Here is a 17,690-nt window from a genome sequence, read left to right as displayed (position 1 = left end):
GCTTGAGCGATCACCGACGATAATACACGGACTCGGGTCTGCCTAAGAAACGTTTTCGAACTTTCGGCTTCGATTGTTAGGAGCATCGCCGTCTTGTTTCTGATGCATTTCTCCGGGAATACGTACACTCTCGTTTCGGCGATGCGGTTTCACCATTTTTTTCTTTCTTTTCACCTTCCACGATCATCCGCGTCTCGTCGCGGATGTCGGTGCAGCTTTTTCAGATCTCATCATCGCGTCGATCGCGATCGATGTATTTTTAAGCCTCGCGTTACGGCCGGCGTTATAATTATCTCGTAATTCATCTGCTCCGAGCGGCGGCGATAACGTTATACCGATCGTGGGTAGCGCCACGGCGTCGTGACGCCAGCTGCATCGATCCCGAAGGGAAAAAAACTATCTCGTAGATGTGGGATGATTCCGTCTCTCGTTTATTTTATTCTTTTTTTTTGTATCGTATATATTTTTTTTTCTTCTACTCAACGCCGAAACAGAGGGTGCGATGTGTACCGGTGGGGATACTCCCGTCTCCTCCTCGTCCTTCAAAAGGCGAGTTTTAGGGTGACGTTTTACACCGTGATTAAAAAGCGACTTTGCAACAAGGGTGCATGAGACCGGGCGCCACGAGCACCCCGAAGAGAGTGAGACTGAATTACACCTTTAGGCGATTATTATATATTCGTCGGTATCAAAATTTACAACGTCTGTACACACGCCTCGGGCCTAAAACGTATCAGTCGAAGCGTGTGCGTACGCGTCTGTATGGATGAAAAATTTATACTTTCAAATGTTATCATCCCACAGACAAAAATTTTATTTTATTTCATTATTTTTTTTTTGTTTTTTTTTTTTGTTTCTCCTCATACGGAATCACCGATTGTTGTTTGTACAAGGATTTTGTAAAGGGAATTCCGTTACTTTTTTCTCTTTTTTCATTCGATTTCTTTTTCTTTTTTTTTTTCCTTCATTTCTTCCCGCGTAACGGCGGTAGCTACTCCGTATATATTTGTATAAATATACATAAAGGTACAGGTATTACGCGGGATACGTATACGTATGTATAAACGTATGTATACATGACGTGTACGTACGTACACTTACGTGCTCGTATACCCACCCCGCATGTTTCTCCCGTAGGATCGCGTACACGAGGAACCCCGTGACAAAATAAAATTTATACGAAATGAAAGAGGAGACTGGCGCGTAAAATACCCGGGTTTCGTAAAAATACCACCCAGGGAAATATGGCGACGCGCAGTCATCGGCCCCGTCGCCTTGACAAACAACACTCGACAATCCCGCCCAATCTTGGACAATCTTGGCCCCCGGGCAATCTACTCACCGTTTCTCAAACCAACCGACCAACCAACCACCACCCCGCCCCCTTCGCTCTCCTACTATTCTTCCTACTTTTTATTTTCCCTTACAACTCTCTCGATTTCTCTCTATCCGTTCATCCCTTCGACGCGGTCAATCGGCCGTAGCAACGATCGCGGATCGCAATTGTCCTCGGATTTCGCGTCACCTTCGATTTTCTTCGCATCCGAGAGAAGCTCGGAAAATACGCGATACAAGTTCACCCGAAAACATCTATTTCGGTACGGCGATTGTGTTAACATGATAAAGCGAAGATTTATCCCTCTAATCTTCCGATCTATAGTTACAAAATATCATCGGGGAAACTTCGCCGGCTAATATAATTCTCTCGGGAGATTTAGAGCCGACGGTCCATTGTCTCGAGGAGCTAATAATCCGATCATCGCAGTAAGCCCGAAATTAATAACCCCGAAGGAGTTAAAAGCTCGAAAATTTCATTCGAGCCTACCGCGCTGTACTCGAGGTACTTACTCTGCACACGGGGTGCTCGAAAATATCCGAGCGAACTTCGAGCAATTATAAATTTTTGAAATAAAAGCCTCGAACCCCGCAAAAAACCGAGCCAACGAGCGGAGGGGTTGAAATAACTGGAAATCAAGTCACGACCGCAAAAGTCAATAAATTTTATTATTTATGGTAAACGTTTCACGTGAGACGGGGGTGCAATAAGGGTAGATCGGTGCGCAGGTATAACGTCGGCTTACCCCACGCCCGCGAGAAATAGGGTAGAGAAAAAAAAAAAAAGAACCCACCTATATACGTACGTATAGAAATACACCGATAGTTATCCACCGACGCTGCATCGAGCGCGGGGTGCAGGTCGAACGATAACCGAAAATGCCGTAGGGCCACTTCGACCCCTCCTATCAAGGGTGGGTCACACATGAGGGCAGACTTATGGCCCGAGTATTATTACGCGCATGGGGGTTGCTGGCGTCGGTATTTTCAGACGTGGGGGGAGGTGGGGAGGGGGAGGAAGTTTAGCGGTAACGGGAGTCACCGGGAGGACGACGACGACGAGGAGTTTCGCGCGGGAAACGGTCGCGCGTTTACACAATCTCGGTTCCCATGTGTCAGGCTAATCTTTTGCTTACGCGCTCTCCGCCGTCCTCCCTTGGAAGACGGGCGAGAGTGCCGGTCCAAAAAGCCTACCGGGATTTTCTTAGGGATCGTCTCTAATTTCGGTCCCTGTTAAGGGTTGGAATGCGCAATAGCGTGTAGTAATACCGCGCGCGATGTAACACAGAGAAAGAGAAAGAAAGAAGCTACATAGATATATATACGTGTATTTCGCTCATTAAAAGCGAGGGGGAGGGCGAAGTTTGTAAAATTTTTTGGGGGTGGCAAGGGGTCCTCGGTCGCTTTAGTTCAGCTGCCAGAAACTTGGAGGGGGGGTGGGGGAGGGGGGGATCTAAAAAGTTATTTCTCGGAGTACAGGAGGTACGAAGGGAAAGGGAAGGAAGGGGGAGGGGGGAGGGGGAGGGGGGGAGGGCGCGGAGTGCAGCGGCGAAAAAGGCCATAACGCTAAATCTACATTTCGCCGAAGAATTAACGCCGAAAGAGATTCGTGGCGCCCCTACTGGAAAGTTATAATCTTGAACGAGGTTTAAATCTTTATACACGGTTCGTCGGTTATTCCTACGTACCTACCTTCCTACCTACCAAGTTAAACGTTTAAGAACCAGTCGCCTGGATATCGCTTTTGAAAACCCCTTTTAACGCTACGCTACCTCTCCAACCCCCCGACCACCCCGTTCCCAATACAATCGCTCCGCCCTTGTTACAACTACTATACACTATATGTATACAAATGCAACTTGAATAAGTACCCGAAACTTTCAATGACTGATTTATAACGATCGGAAAACTACCCCCTGCGATTCGTGGCGTTTTAATTCCATTCCGGACGCAATTGAGTTTCGAGTTTACGCCCGAAGTGTGCGGGTTACACGTGTACGTGTTCTCCGTAACGGTATATATCGCGGATGAAAAGGGTGAATGAAAAAAAAAAAAAAAAAAAAAAAAACCATTCGATTGTTCCGAAATGTAATACACCATTTTTTCCAATATCAACACGGAGCGACAGCGGGACCCCGCGTCCTTCGGGAACCGCACGGGGAATAAGAAGAACCCGAGCGGCATCGAGAGACCTCGATTGCCTCGGTTCCGCGGAACCAATCCTTTTATCCCATCCGTTTCTCTTTTTTTTCCTTTCCATATCTGCTTTTGGTCTTTTAAATAACGCGAGATACTAGAAAAATTCACACGCCGTTTTGTCCGCGCATCGATCATACACTCGGGTATCCACTTCGCCCGCATTGAAGGGGTTGAAATAATAATAAAAAATGATCGCGCGATGAAACGAGGAATCGGCTCGCACTTTATGCAGCGAATCCGAGATACAACGGTTGTAAAAGATCGCTCGCTCTTCGACTCCGCGGCGTGAATTTTTTTCGGAGGGAAACGAAGGTAGCGCAGCGATACAGGGACTACGAGGGCATATGGGACGCCGAAGAGATAGGAACGGAGGGAGGAAAGGGGGGGGGGGGGGGGGGTGAATTTAGCGGTTGTTTCAATGCCTTATCGTAGTCTACGCAGCCGTGTCTGTTGAATCCTGTGAAAAAGGAACGTGCTGCGCATTCGGGATAGCGTTACGTATTATGTGTATATGTATAGGTATTACGGCTACAACCCGAAATTCCTTGGGTAAAATTCCCTCCGCCCCGTAGTGCGGAAGATTTTTTTACTCATCTGACATTTGGCGAGTCGAAATCGCGGGTAGGGATCATACGCGCCGCGGTCGTTCGAAGTATTTGAATAATGCGAAGGGACCTTCGATTCGATTTTAAAGGATTCCGACGTTCCAGGGAGACGTGTACAAGCCTCACCTTTCTCGACGATCGCGAGGTCGATCTCTCGACCGTGGAAATTTCGTTTTAAAACGTAGTTTTCCGACGCGGATCGACGTTGAACGGGAGGGAATCGGTGACGAAAAATAGCCGGCGCAATCCTCTTCATCGGCCTTGTCGAATTCGTCGCACTTTCTCGCGGTGAAACGTGCACGCGTGACGTCCGAACGCGAGGGGGGTAGAAAAAATCCGGAATCGCAACAGACGAGACCGCGACGTAGATAGTTTTACGGTGCACTTCGAACGGGAAGTGCACAGAGTAGCCGATCGGAATTATCGTCGATAAGAATACCGCCGGGCGGTGCAATAAAATCCCCGACGAATCGGTCGTTGTTTTTGTGGACAGAGGAGATTTTACTATTTCTTAATCTATATAATTACGGTAAACCGTCGGGTTAACCATTACCGATCCATAGAAAATCGAAACAACCCAAGACCCGTTGAGTATCCTTAATACCAGGGCAGATATCTATAATTATACATATAGATTCAAGACTTTAAGTTTCTTGTCGTAACCGATGATTTGCAGTATCGTACCAACGGACGGACGGACGGACGGACGGTACGGGACGGATGCGTGCTGGCTGCCCGGCAGCCTAGAGCTCCGCTCACCGTTTTTGCGGTAATCCGGGGGACGCGTGTTTTCTCACTTTGCCTTAGCGATATCTGAACGGCGCAGCGCTGCCGATCGCGCGTTATTCGACTCCTCTGTATTGTTCGCGCCAGTACCCGCCGCCTCGGCACCGTTGTGCGAAACTCGGCTGAATTTCCCAACTTGATCCCGCAGGAAATGCAGACGCCGACGTTCGGAGGAGGAGGAGTACAATGACGGGACGTATAGCGAAATTGACGGGAAAGGCGCCCCCCCGCCCCCCGGCCCTCGATCGCGCCGAGCGGCAGGGGGAATAAATTAGATTTATATAATCTGAAATCTCGCGCGGATGATTCAACAACCGCCATCGGTTGCTATTATATGCCCCAAATTTTAGGGTCTCTGTATATTTAATAACGGGATATCTGTGGAGGGCCAGGGGCGTAACCAACCTTCGGGATATTTAGTCTGTATTACCATTTCAATTATTGCAACTCGAGCGGCGAACTTGGAACGCGTGCGAAAACCGCGCCGCCCCGCGTCTATGGTATACTAATTCGCATGCTAATCGTGCAAAAACATCTTCCAGCGTGGCTAGCGAACTTATCCCATTCCCCAAGCGCCGTAGGTATATCGAGACACCGCGACCGAGATCCGCGCAAGGTTTGACGAACGAATCCGTAATTAGCTCTAAAGTTAAACAAAGCGATAATAGCTCGCCGGAATTACAACGACGCATAAATCATTGAAATACCAATTATAACGATTTCGCGAACGATCGCCGCTGCATCGTTTTTACGTCCTCGGCTACTTTTGACTAGATAATGGTGAACAAAAAAAAAAGAAAAAAAAAAAAAGGACATCTGCATACACACGCGAATCTACGTCACTCCGTATAGGTATAGAACTCTGACGAGGGATCGGGCGTTTAAACTTGCAAATTGACCAGTTAAAATGCCGAGCTAATCTCGGACGGTTAATACGTCCGCGCTACGGTACGAGAGTTAAACGGCTGTTAATACCTGTATAAAAATTTTTGCCTCGATCAGTTTCTCTGACAGCCTCTAAAATATCTAATTACTATTTTCGAACGGATCATTTCTGGACCACCTTCATAACTCCTCAAAGTCCCGACGCTCGCCGATATAATAATCAACTCTTACGTACCTACACCTCCGTATACGTATATCGTACGTCGAATCGTATATATTCGAATACATATTTACACACAAGTTTCTCACACGCACCGCGACTAGGTGGTCCTCGACGATTCCTTCGAGTTACATCGACATTCAATCCATGAAAGAGAATTGAAAAAAATTGGTACCGAATTTTTTGAATTTTCTATTCCGTCGCTTTGCGGTCCAGTGTCGCGATTGAAACATATCCTTGATAAAGATGCAGAGTTACGATTGAAGAATCGGCGTCTCGCTTCGAATTCGAATGATGACGACCACCCTGTATGTTTTTGATAAAAAGTACGTATACTAGGGTGGGTTGAAGGAAAATTTTATTGCTGAAAGTACCCCACTTGATTAATTATTTATTTGAAAAACGAGTGGGCTACCTCAAAATATCAAGTGAAAAATTTTTTCCACCCGATGATTACTCGATCGATTGCACGAGTAGATGATTTTGGCTTTCAGATTTGGATTCCTGAGCTGATTATACGTGAGATTACCCTTGAGAAGCAAAAAAAAAAATCGATTTTTAGGCCCAAAGTAAAGTGGTTTAAAAATTGATTGTATTACACTTTTCTGACGTATTTTGACCTCAGGAATCCGAATCCGAAAGAAAAATTGATCTATCTCTAAAATTGACCGAGTTATCGCCAATTTTCAGCTTTTTCGGGTCAAAAATAAAAAATTGATTTTTTAGTCTATATTAATGTAATTTGAGCTCAGGAATCTGAATCCGGAAGAAAAATCGATCTATCTGCAAAAATGAACGAGTTATCCCCATTTTTAGGTATTTTTTGGTACAAATTTGAGGATATCTCGAAGGGAAAAAATCGTAGCTCAATTTGGCTTTCGGATTCGTATTCCTGAGGTCAAAATACATAAGAAAAGTGCTATACGATCAATTTTGAAAAATAAAAATTTTTGGCCAAAATTTGAAAAAATCGTAAGGGGTACCCCTTGGAAAAATCTCAAATTTTGGCCAAAAATTTTTATTTTTTAAAATTGATCGTATGGCACTTTTCTTATGTATTTTGACCCCCGGAACACGAATCCGTTGTCCAAATTGAGTTACGATTTTTTCCCTTCGAGATATCCTCGAATTTATGCCAAAAAATGCGATAATTCGGCGATAACTCGGTCATTTTTCAAGATAGATCAATTTTTCTCCCGGATTCAGATTCCTGAGCTCAAATTACATCAAGATAGACTAAAAAATTAATTTTTTATTTTTGACCCCAAAAAGCTGAAAATTGGCGATAACTCGGTCAATTTTAGAGATAGATCAATTTTTCTTTCAGATTCGGATTCCTGAGATCAAAATACGTAAAAAAAGCATATTAAATCCAATTAAAACAATGATTTTTTTTTTGCTCGAAAATCGAATTTTGTTTTGGTCAAAAATCATAGAAAACATCTAAAAATTGTCGAGCTGAGAGAATAAAAGAAAAAAAAAATGTTTTTTTCACCCCACCCCGACGTATACGTACGTAGGAATATAATATCGGTGCATCGATACCCGTTATTAAAGTCTCGGGTTCGGTTCAATTTACAATTTACAATTTACAAGCAGCTGACCGTCGGTGCAAGACGTTGGCTATAATATAAACATCGTGTATTTATATCAATAAATTATCTCGGCAATAAGCGAAGCGTACGAACCGTATATAATAAAGGCGTAACAAAAACTATTTAGCAAATTATAAATTACACGAGCGCACACATCTATGTGTTCATGCGCGATATAAAGACGGATAAAAGCGAAAGAGGATCGAGTGCACACCTCTTTTTTTGTTCTATTTGTTCAATTAGTTTTTTTTTTCACCATTTTCTTTTATTCTCATCGTTCGACCGATCAACCGTTGCCTCCTATCTCTGCGTACATTTTATATCGTTGCGATATGTGTCCAGTTCGTGGAATACTTTTGGTAAAAATGATCGTATATTATTATATTATAACTATATAACTTTGTACGGTCGCACACAGAGGCAGAGGCCACGCAAGGAGTTCGGTACGTCGACTGGTCTCGTGTGGGAGAAATATATACCGCCGTTGTACGCATATAAAAATCTGTATGGTTACGCGCCTTCCGAGAACCGCAGTCCGACTTAATTAGGTGTGCGTAGAACTCTTGTATTTGTCACTGTTTTAACCCTTTGTCGGCGAACGTCGAAGCGGCGGATAATACCACACCGCGAACGATCGAGAAAACCAATAACCTTTTATTTATTGATTTCCCATAGCTAGCTGACTTTGTTACCATTGTTATTATCATCTTCGTTACACGGACGAAGGGACGTGTGTCGTTTAAGCGTGTTCCCGAATACTCAAAAGTCGTTTAGAAAATCCAGTCGTCTGTTCTTCTTCGATGGACCGCGCGCGACCACCGTGAGAGCCGAGCATCGATTTTATTTATATCCGAATGCTTCTTCGTGTATCGTCCATGTGCGATGGGATTTTACGTGGTTTACGAGCCGACCGAACGAACGTCAAACGAGACTCCCTCGGTTATTGAAATACCTGAAATTCGAAAATCGGAGATGAAGGAGAGAGAGAGAGAGAGAGGAAATTGAGATGAGGCCGGAGTTGAGGAAATCTTTGTTTTTTTTCTTTCACTCCGAACGACGCGCGGTCGTGTTGTACGGTTACGGAGTCTAGTCAAGGTTCGAGTCATTTTATCGATATGTGATCTCTCAATTAAAAGTTAATTAATTGCGGCATCAATTAGCAGCTGAGTCGGCGACGACGTCGATCGGAGCGTTACGCATTTTATTTATTCTTCTTTCCCTTGAATGTGCTGCTGGGGCGATCATCGACGATACTCGAGGTAAGGTAGGTATACGCATGGCGCGTTAGCGCGTGCGTTTCTTGGCACCTTGATAACCGCAAAAGGAAGTCCTCGAGGTTGTCGTCGCGACGTCAGTCAGCCTTTGACGCCATATAGGAGTATATCGCGTTCGCCTTATAGAACCCGTCCAAACGACGCGGATAAGAATTAAAAACCGATTATTATCCCGTAAGTGTAATGAGAGATTTTTCCTCTCCGCCGATGACTCGTCGTCGCCAATTCTTGTTCCTGATTCTTTTTCCTTCTCTTTTTTTTTCTTTATCCTCTACATAGTTTACCGCGTACCGCCTCTGACACACGCACCTCGAGTCGTACACGCGTTTCCGCGACCCCGCGATTATTCACCTTCGCCGTCGCGCGGACGAAATTTCGCCCCGTAACGCCAGCAGAATATTCCCCGGTAGCGAAATAAACCGAGAAAACTACCTGTATCAAATTTTATCTATTCACGTATCGAGGAGACCTCCGTCCCCGTCCGCGTCGTCGTAGGTCTACGTTTACATTATGTACATGTATTCGACGTATCTCCGTGTACACGTGTTAACAAGATATTTATGTATATGTTTCGCCCGTAGCGTATTAATTAGCACTGGCGATCCCACCTACCTCGGGGTTCCGTGTATCCCCGTAGATTTGGAGGTGATCGGGGTCGGTCGGTGTAGAGGTAGGTAGGTAGGTAGGTAGGTAGGTAGGTAGGTAGGTAGGTATATAGCGGAGACGAAGTAAAAGCCCGGAGCGGTGGCTGGACCTGTCATTTTTGTAAACCACAAATAAAACCGTAAGACTAAACGTTCCAGACCTGAATTTCGTCGGTCGTTCCTCGTTCTATTCCTCGGGCCCGATCAGACCTTGGCTGGGCCGAGCTCTTCGCTTTTGGGTTTTGGGTCGTCGGGTCCGAAGTCTCGGGTCTCGGGTATCAAATGTCTATCGAGTTCCTACCCCCCCGCCCTCCCTAGGCGAGAGGGGAACCCTTCCCGCGTCCACCTCCACCTCCACCTCATTTTCTCCCTTTCTCTTTTTATCTCTCAGCTTGTTTTACGCGCTCCAATCTCTTCGGCATATTTAGCATCGATTATGAGACGACAATAGACCTACCGGATTGTGCCTTCGAAATAACCCGTACCGTACGTGCACGGTCGAAAAAAAAAGCGGACGGTTTCGTGTTACCCGCACGGTGGGCCTGCCACGCGGTTGGACCTGCCAAAATCACTCAGGTACACGTCGAACGGACGACGGACGACGACCACGAGGAGCTAGAAATCCAACCCACACCCCCGCCGACTCGGAAACAATCTTCAACCTTTTTCCTTTACTTTTCCTTATTTTGTTTTTCTTTTTTCTTTTTTTTTTCATTCGTCAACCTGCAATTATCCGAATGCCCAATGCTCGATGTCCTCCTCTGGGAAAAATGGATCGGCCGATCGGGGTGTTCGTCATTAGGATATTCGAGATTTAATTTACCCCTCTCTACTTGTTTCACTTTTTTGGTTCATCTTTTGTTACCCAAAGGACTTTGTTTTTTCTCTTTTTCACTTTTTCCCCAATTCTTTTTTCTCCCGTTATCAAGCGTGCATCGCCCTCTAAGCTGCACGTGGTGCACGAACGACGAACACGTACAAGAGGAGGACACACGTCGGAAGAACGTATAATACACACGTTTGTGAAGCGCGTTCATTACACACGCGCAATATGTAACGCAACGTCCGAGCCGATGTTTTACATCCAACACACGTGTGTGTGCGTGTGAGCGCGTGTATGGTCTCTCCGTGGGTCCTATCTATATTATTTACACACGCATGAATAAAACTAAACCTGCGGTCTGTCTATATGTATATACAGTTACATGTATTATAATATCACTATCTCGCGGGGCGATATGCAGGGAACGCAATTCCTGGTAGACCGAAGCGATTACTCTCTTGACGCAGCGCGACCGTAGAGTTTATGCCATCCTTGCCAGATAGTGCGGGCTTACGGCGGTGGGATATTCTCGAAAACCTCCACGGTTACGTGGCACCACACCACCGTGTATCTTACGACTCTCTCTCTCTCTCTCTCTCTCTCTCTGTGTCGTAGCAATTGCTGCCGTTTACGCGTAATATCGTCCCCAGCCCTTTAAACACCACCGCAACCTGTCCTTCTTCCAACTTTTTACCTCCGCTTCCCTCCCTCCCTCCCTGTCCCTCTCTATCCACCTTTTTTTTATCCCCCTTCTACTCTCACCAGTTTCTTTACCGAATAATAAACAAAGTCGACAGAGCGTGAAAATCTTATTACGTCGCGATGGGAATGACGCTCGGAAATCATTTCGTACGCTTCGGTATATAATGTTACGCGTAAAAATGAATATATGTATGTACATATAATGTATATATTATATGAAAAATGTCATGATTATCCAATCGCTTTTTTGCTCGATTTTATTAAGAGATGAAAAAAAAAAATAAATAAAATAAAAAATAAAACAAAGCGCACGTTGGATAAAAATTTTTATTTATCTCCGATTATAATTTGTACGTACACCGCCGAAGAAGTGATACCGCAACTTTTGACGAGGGTATGCGTTGTGTGTACATATGTACGTGTATATATATATATATATATGTGATACATTATACACGGATACGGTTGATGACTGCGATCTCGGGTATAGTATGTAAACCGCGAGCTCTTTGTACCATGAGTAATCGTTGTAATAAAATTAAAAACATTATTGTTTCCCAGCATGCAACAGTAGCAGCTGTTTTTACCTTATTTTCTATTATTTTTCTTTATAATTCCCGCGGTTGATTGACGCGTGGTTAATGGCGAGATAAACTATTATTGTATCACGTGTGTATGTACGTACGTGTACGTCACACGTGTATTCGGTTCTGGGATCTAATCGACCGTGAAAAAAATCAGATCACCGTAAACGGAATATATTATATGATACGTCAGAACGGATTTGTCTGGATGCTTTTTACGAGGAACATTAAAGGTTGACGAAAACGAACGTTGAGAAAATAAAGGAAGAAAACCTCTGAATTCCACAACAAGACTCGTATCCATACGATGCGAGAAAAAAACAAAAAAAATTGACGAGAAGTGGAAAACCGAGAGGAAAAAGGCCGCACAGTCGATTTACTAAAAGTAATAAAAATTGTGAATGCGTTATGTTCCGAAGTAGCTCGAAGTCCCGAGGTCTACCTGGAACGGATGGGTTCGGGATCGTTTGCACCGGACACTGTGATACCACCATTATTCGAGTGGTTTTAGAAATCGTTGGGCCCCGCTTTCCGTCAGAGTTCGTAAAATGGGAAAAAAAGTCGGGCAGCTTTTCTCGTCTAGTCGAGGGGTATCGGTGTCGGTGGTGGTCGGTGGCGGTCGGTGTTGCCGTCTGCGTACATTTTACGAGTGCCGTTTCGTTCCATTACGGTGTATTACAACGACATCAACGAGAAGCTGGGTACGGCGTTTTTGGTCCATGTCCCGTTCCCGACTAGGGGAGCAATAATAATTACCGTGGAAACGGTTTTTATTTTTATTTACTTTTTTTTTTTTTCTCCTCTTGCCCCCTCTTCTCTTTTATCATTCTTTCTTTTTACATCGTCCGGCGCACTCGTCTCTCTCATTGCACCGTACAGCCAGGTTTCCCATCCCCCTCTCAATTCTCTCCTCTTCTCTTCTCTTCTCATGTGTAATACCGCTTATTTATGGTCTCGAGGTATAACCGAACTTATATACACGAACAAAACTATAAGTCCAACTTCCAAGAAACACGTGTCGAATTACATCCCATTCCTCTTAACGCCAAGACAACGTCTATTAGGTGCCGCTCCACACCATATGTAAAAATGTATTATAATACGCGAGCGTTGACGTTCGGTCCGTTCTGACGTTCGAAAATTTATAAAGAGGCTGGACTAATAACGAGGACGTACAACACGTGTACGTATATGGTATACGTATACATATATTCGTTGAAACGAGCAAGAGGAAGAAGCAGATCTACCCGGGATATATTATTTATCTGGGTCAAATCAACTCGGTTTTGTGTATCGTCGCAGCTGTAACGAGTCGCCTGGATACGCAACCAACGTACGCACCGCGTGAAATTGATGCGTTTTAAAATGCGATACCATATCATACATGCGTGCGCCCGGGGGTTTTTTTTCACCCCCACGTTTCTTCAAGGGTTACCAATTATAACGACGAAGTACACGTACCTTGACATTCAGCAGGGTGTGAACGGCTTCTTCGACTCTCGCGAAATTTCCTTTTCCAAGTACCTTCAGCATCTGATACCTGCCCACGTTGACGAGTGATTTTTTTCCATTGGTACGAACCACGGCGGAGTCCAGCGAGCGTGTCATCGTGTTTGAAAACTTTTTTTCCGGCCCTTCGTGAGATTTGTAGAATTGCAGCAGCGGGAGGGTGACGGCGGTGGACGGTAAAGGTGAACGAACAAGGTTACGATACACCGGTGTCACCGAACGCGGTCGTGAGAAAATTATGAGAAAAATAATGGTAGGAAAAAAAAAAAGTGAATAAAAAATAATTAATGAATCGATAAAATCGAGCGTAACGAGAACGGGAGAAAGGTTATCGAGGCGCGTTTTTGTCCCTGCAGTTTTTGCACGTCGCGCACTACGAGCTACGAGGGGGATGATCCCGAAAATGACGACGCGCGATCTGACGCTGGTTAAACAGGTACAACATTACGTCGCGAAATTCGGAAACCAAATGGCGACTAATGGAATTCCGTTTCATAGCTCCGATCGCAAATATACACACCAGCGACAAGTGAAGGGATTAACGAAACCGACGATACTGCGTAACACAAACGAACGACGGTTATCGCCATGGCCGACCTGACCCCGATGTAAACAATCGTACGGTTTTCATCGTTCCACGAATACCCCATAGATCGGCGTTATTTCGATATATACGTATATATACGTAGGTAGTCAGTTGCCAGGCAGCTGATAGGTATACATTTCAGCAATTTCATTTCATTCCATTCCGTCTTGTTTTTTTTTTTCACTCGCTGCACTATTCTCCTCGCAGTAGTTAGCTACTTGTGAAACCATTAATAATATTGGCCAAGAGCTGCCACTCGGTTAGCCAGTTCTGTCCGTGGTGCACATGAGACACACGTGCGAAGCATATGTCAAGTTGACGATACCCACCAGCTATATAGCTCTCTTAATACTGCACGCAACGTGCGGAGAGGAGTTTCGTGCTTTTTTTGTTTCGCTCTATTTATCACTTAAAATTCTCTCTATGCAACCCAATTACGAAAGATAAAAGTCTCGGAAAACCCTGTGGATTCTGGGAGGGGTCGAAATTCGCCTCGACGTTCTCGTATACGTGTGTACGTAATGTTCGAACACACGACGACGGAGTTATCGTTGTGTTTACACCACGGGCACCCCGTGCGTGCGAAGTGAATTGAAAATTTCATCTCGGTAGTGTTAATCGAGCACGACTATGGTTGCGAAATAATGCAGCCCCCGCGTTGTAATGTACGTACGTAGAGAGATACGTGCGTTACATTTCTGGTATCGGTGCGGCGTGTACCCATCGTTACGTGTATATGGCGCTGGACTGTATAATAATTTTGCTCGCGTTTGTCCGTGGCGATCCGCTGCTGACTTGGAGATGGAAAGAGAGAAAGAGAGGAAAAAAAAAAAAAGTGGTCGAGCAGCAGCAGCAGCAGCAGCAGCAGCAGCAGCACGATGACAGACCGTCGGACAGACAGACAGGCAGGCGACAGCTATACTAACTCGAGGTCACCAGGAAGCCACTATCTAATGTACAACTCCAGATAACTCACGACGCGCGCGTGTTATTTTTCACTCTCTCTCTCTCTTCTTCCTTCTCCCTTTCCATCTGCCTCTCTCGCTCTCTCTCTCTCCTTTTTTTCTATTCTCCTCTCTTTGGCCAAGCAGTTGCACGCTGAGAAACGAAATAAGAAACGCAAACACGGATATGAGTATGTACGTAACACAGATGCATTCTTTGCAGCCAACAGCTGTTCTCCCCGATGACCTGGATAGCGTTCGTTCGAGGGGTGTATCGCAACGCGAAAGTGGAAAGAAATGGGAAACGGGGGCGGAGGATTTTTCGCGCCAACAACGAGATCAGCTTCGCGGAGTTTCGCACGATCTTGGAATTATTCAATAACGTCTCTACGGGTGGAGAGAAATACGAGCCCGCTTCGCGCAACCGACCCAAATCGACGAGGGCCTACTCCTCTTTCTTTTTGAAACTTTTCACCTTGTTTTTTTTTTCGAGTCGCTCATTCGACGGAGAACGAGAATTTGGAAGCCCGTGAAATCATAATTGATCTCGTAGCTGGGTGTGGGGAAATTCATTTTTCACGTACGTGTATCCAGTTGGTATGAATTTTTGTTTTTTTTTTTTGCTAAAATTAAAACGAGGCTGTAACCGTTAACCGGTATAATTGCACGTGTAAATATGTATGAATAATTTATTCAAATTGAAAGCAAAAAAAAAAAAAATTCCTGAACAGAGATAGGAAAAGTTAGCTCATTTACCTCGAGCAACGCGAAATTATCTCCTCATCCTTTGTAAATTATTCGTTCAATTTCGTCTTGTTCCGAACAGACTGTAATGTATGTTTATTATACAATCCACTACGAAGTTTGTTTCCAACATTCACGACATGCAAAGTGAATCACTTGATATTGCCTCCGACGTTGCAGATTAATTGCGGTTATCGCGTCGTTGGCATTTCATTTCGCTCCGGCAGCAGCTTTTCTCTCACTCCCTCGTTCCCATCCACGACGACATTTCATCCCTTTTATTATCTTATTTCTCTCTCTCTCTCTCTATCTATCTATCTCTCTATTTATCTCTCTCTCTCTCTCTTTCTTGCTCTCTCTATGTTATTATTTTCTGAAATCTAATAATCTTGAGTTATAAAACATTTTTTCGCTGAAACTGCAAAAACCGTAATCACATATCTACACCTGCACTCGATGCGGACCGCCCCTTCCATCTTTTTAGAAAAATCTTTCGAAAGCTTTTACGTCACATAAGTTTTTCCCACCGTCCGATAAAGTCTCGCCCCAGCATATGAAAAAAAAATGAAATAAAACGGGGAAAATGAAAAGAACAACGGATCATACCTGCGGTGGGAAAAAAAGCTCGTCAAAATGGTCTGGATTTATTCTTTACGATCGAAATAATTTACGATCGATGTACGTGTCCCCCGAATATATACACATATCGTAGGTAAACTACTCGCGGCAGTCGGGCGATCGGGACTTACACGGCGAGACGCGTGTGCGTGAAGCACGCGGGACACACGGGAGCGTATGGAATATAATCAAGGGTTTCCAGTGTCACGATTCTTAGAAGGCGAGACTTTGCCCTCGGCCATACCCACGACGACGACGACGACCACGACCACGACGACTACGACGACGACGACGGTGTCGATGGAGGAAGATGAGAAGAGTCAAATGAAACGCTCGCGAGTCGGTTACCGAAGGGCGAAAAGTCGGAGCCAAAAGTTGAGGCGCGAAGTTCTCAGAGTTGAAAACAACGGCAGCTTTGTAACGTTGGAATAATTACGAGTGTATATGTATACGGTTCTACGCTCGTACCGTGTATCAGCAACGATATTATCATCGACTAAAATTATTATCCGTTTTCTCTCCGTTTCTCTTCACCGGAGATCGCGCGATGCTCGTAATCTCTCGTTTAACTCGTTTCATTCGGAAACACAAACCTACCATTGTCCGGAAAACGTGTCGACCTCGTGTCGAAAACGTGCTCTATCTAATCGTCGACTTGTCAAAAATATAATATCGCTCCTATTCACGATTATCACGTCACCGAACGGGGTGCGAGTACAATAAAGTTTTTATACCAATTTATTAACGTCCCACGATATATTCGTGAATTTCTGATCGCCCCGCCTCCGAATCTCCTCGCCGTTTCTCATCCGGACCAACGTCGGATCCGCAACGTTCTTTTTTCCCCGACGGCTGCTCAACCTGAACAACACCCTCTAAATTTCACTCGAACTATCCCCGACTGACCCTTTCACGCGGTGTAGTTTTTACCTTTGCAAAAATGAAATCGGAAATTTCAACCAGAACTGCGGCTGATGGAACGAAAAGTAAGTGAATCGATCGGAACACGACGGTAAGTGTAAAAATTGTCGTAGAATCACGTGTCTCTATATTATATCATTTCTTGATATAAAAATTCTCGACCATGAGAACACCGGGGAGATGAAGTCATCGTTTCTACAGTGCACCCGCGCCTAGTGCCTCGATCATGTATATATTCATGTCCACCTAATTGTAAGTCGAGCGAAAAATTCAATCGATCGATAAATACACCTACGTTGGATATTTGTTGTAGATCGACAATAATTATTACAATTATTATAATTGTTAATGGAACTCTGGCGATACGCGATAAACGATTACATTACGGGTCTGATGTATTCCGTCAATTCGTTCGCTTATGACGGATTTATTCCGCCGTACAGCGAGTTAGTTTTTCTTATAAATAGTCAACTGTGTAATCGTTGTTGAAAAATCTTTCTAGGTCTAGTCGCCTGATACGGATTGAAAAATTACGTCGCTCGCACACGCGTGCGTCACCACCGGCTTAAATCATTCACGTTCGTTTCGAATCCGCACGTGGTGATGTTGGCGATCGATCTCACGAGTGAAAATTTTTCATCGTTTCGACGAGATTACAACTCGATTGATTGATTTATCGTCACGATTTCTGTTTGTTTGATTTCGCTAATGCGATT

General features: G+C 44.6%; 1 protein-coding gene across 1 annotated transcript in view; it reads right to left on the bottom strand.

Annotated features, from left to right (window-relative positions):
- LOC105688909 (serine/threonine-protein kinase MARK1-like) overlaps positions 1-13,922 on the bottom strand; it is a 163,346-nt gene extending 149,424 nt beyond the window's left edge. The window contains exon 1 of the mRNA XM_048654188.1: positions 13,114-13,922. Coding sequence (XP_048510145.1) covers positions 13,114-13,260 — 147 coding nt within the window. The 5' untranslated portion in view covers positions 13,261-13,922. The remainder of the gene's footprint in view (positions 1-13,113) is intronic.
- Positions 13,923-17,690: the final 3,768 nt, after the last annotated feature.

The sequence above is a fragment of the Athalia rosae genome, chromosome 4, assembly GCF_917208135.1.
Source record: "Athalia rosae chromosome 4, iyAthRosa1.1, whole genome shotgun sequence".
NCBI classification, from domain to species: domain Eukaryota; kingdom Metazoa; phylum Arthropoda; class Insecta; order Hymenoptera; family Athaliidae; genus Athalia; species Athalia rosae.
The sequence above is the reverse complement of the archived record's forward strand: the minus strand, read 5'-3'. Positions and strand labels throughout refer to the sequence as shown.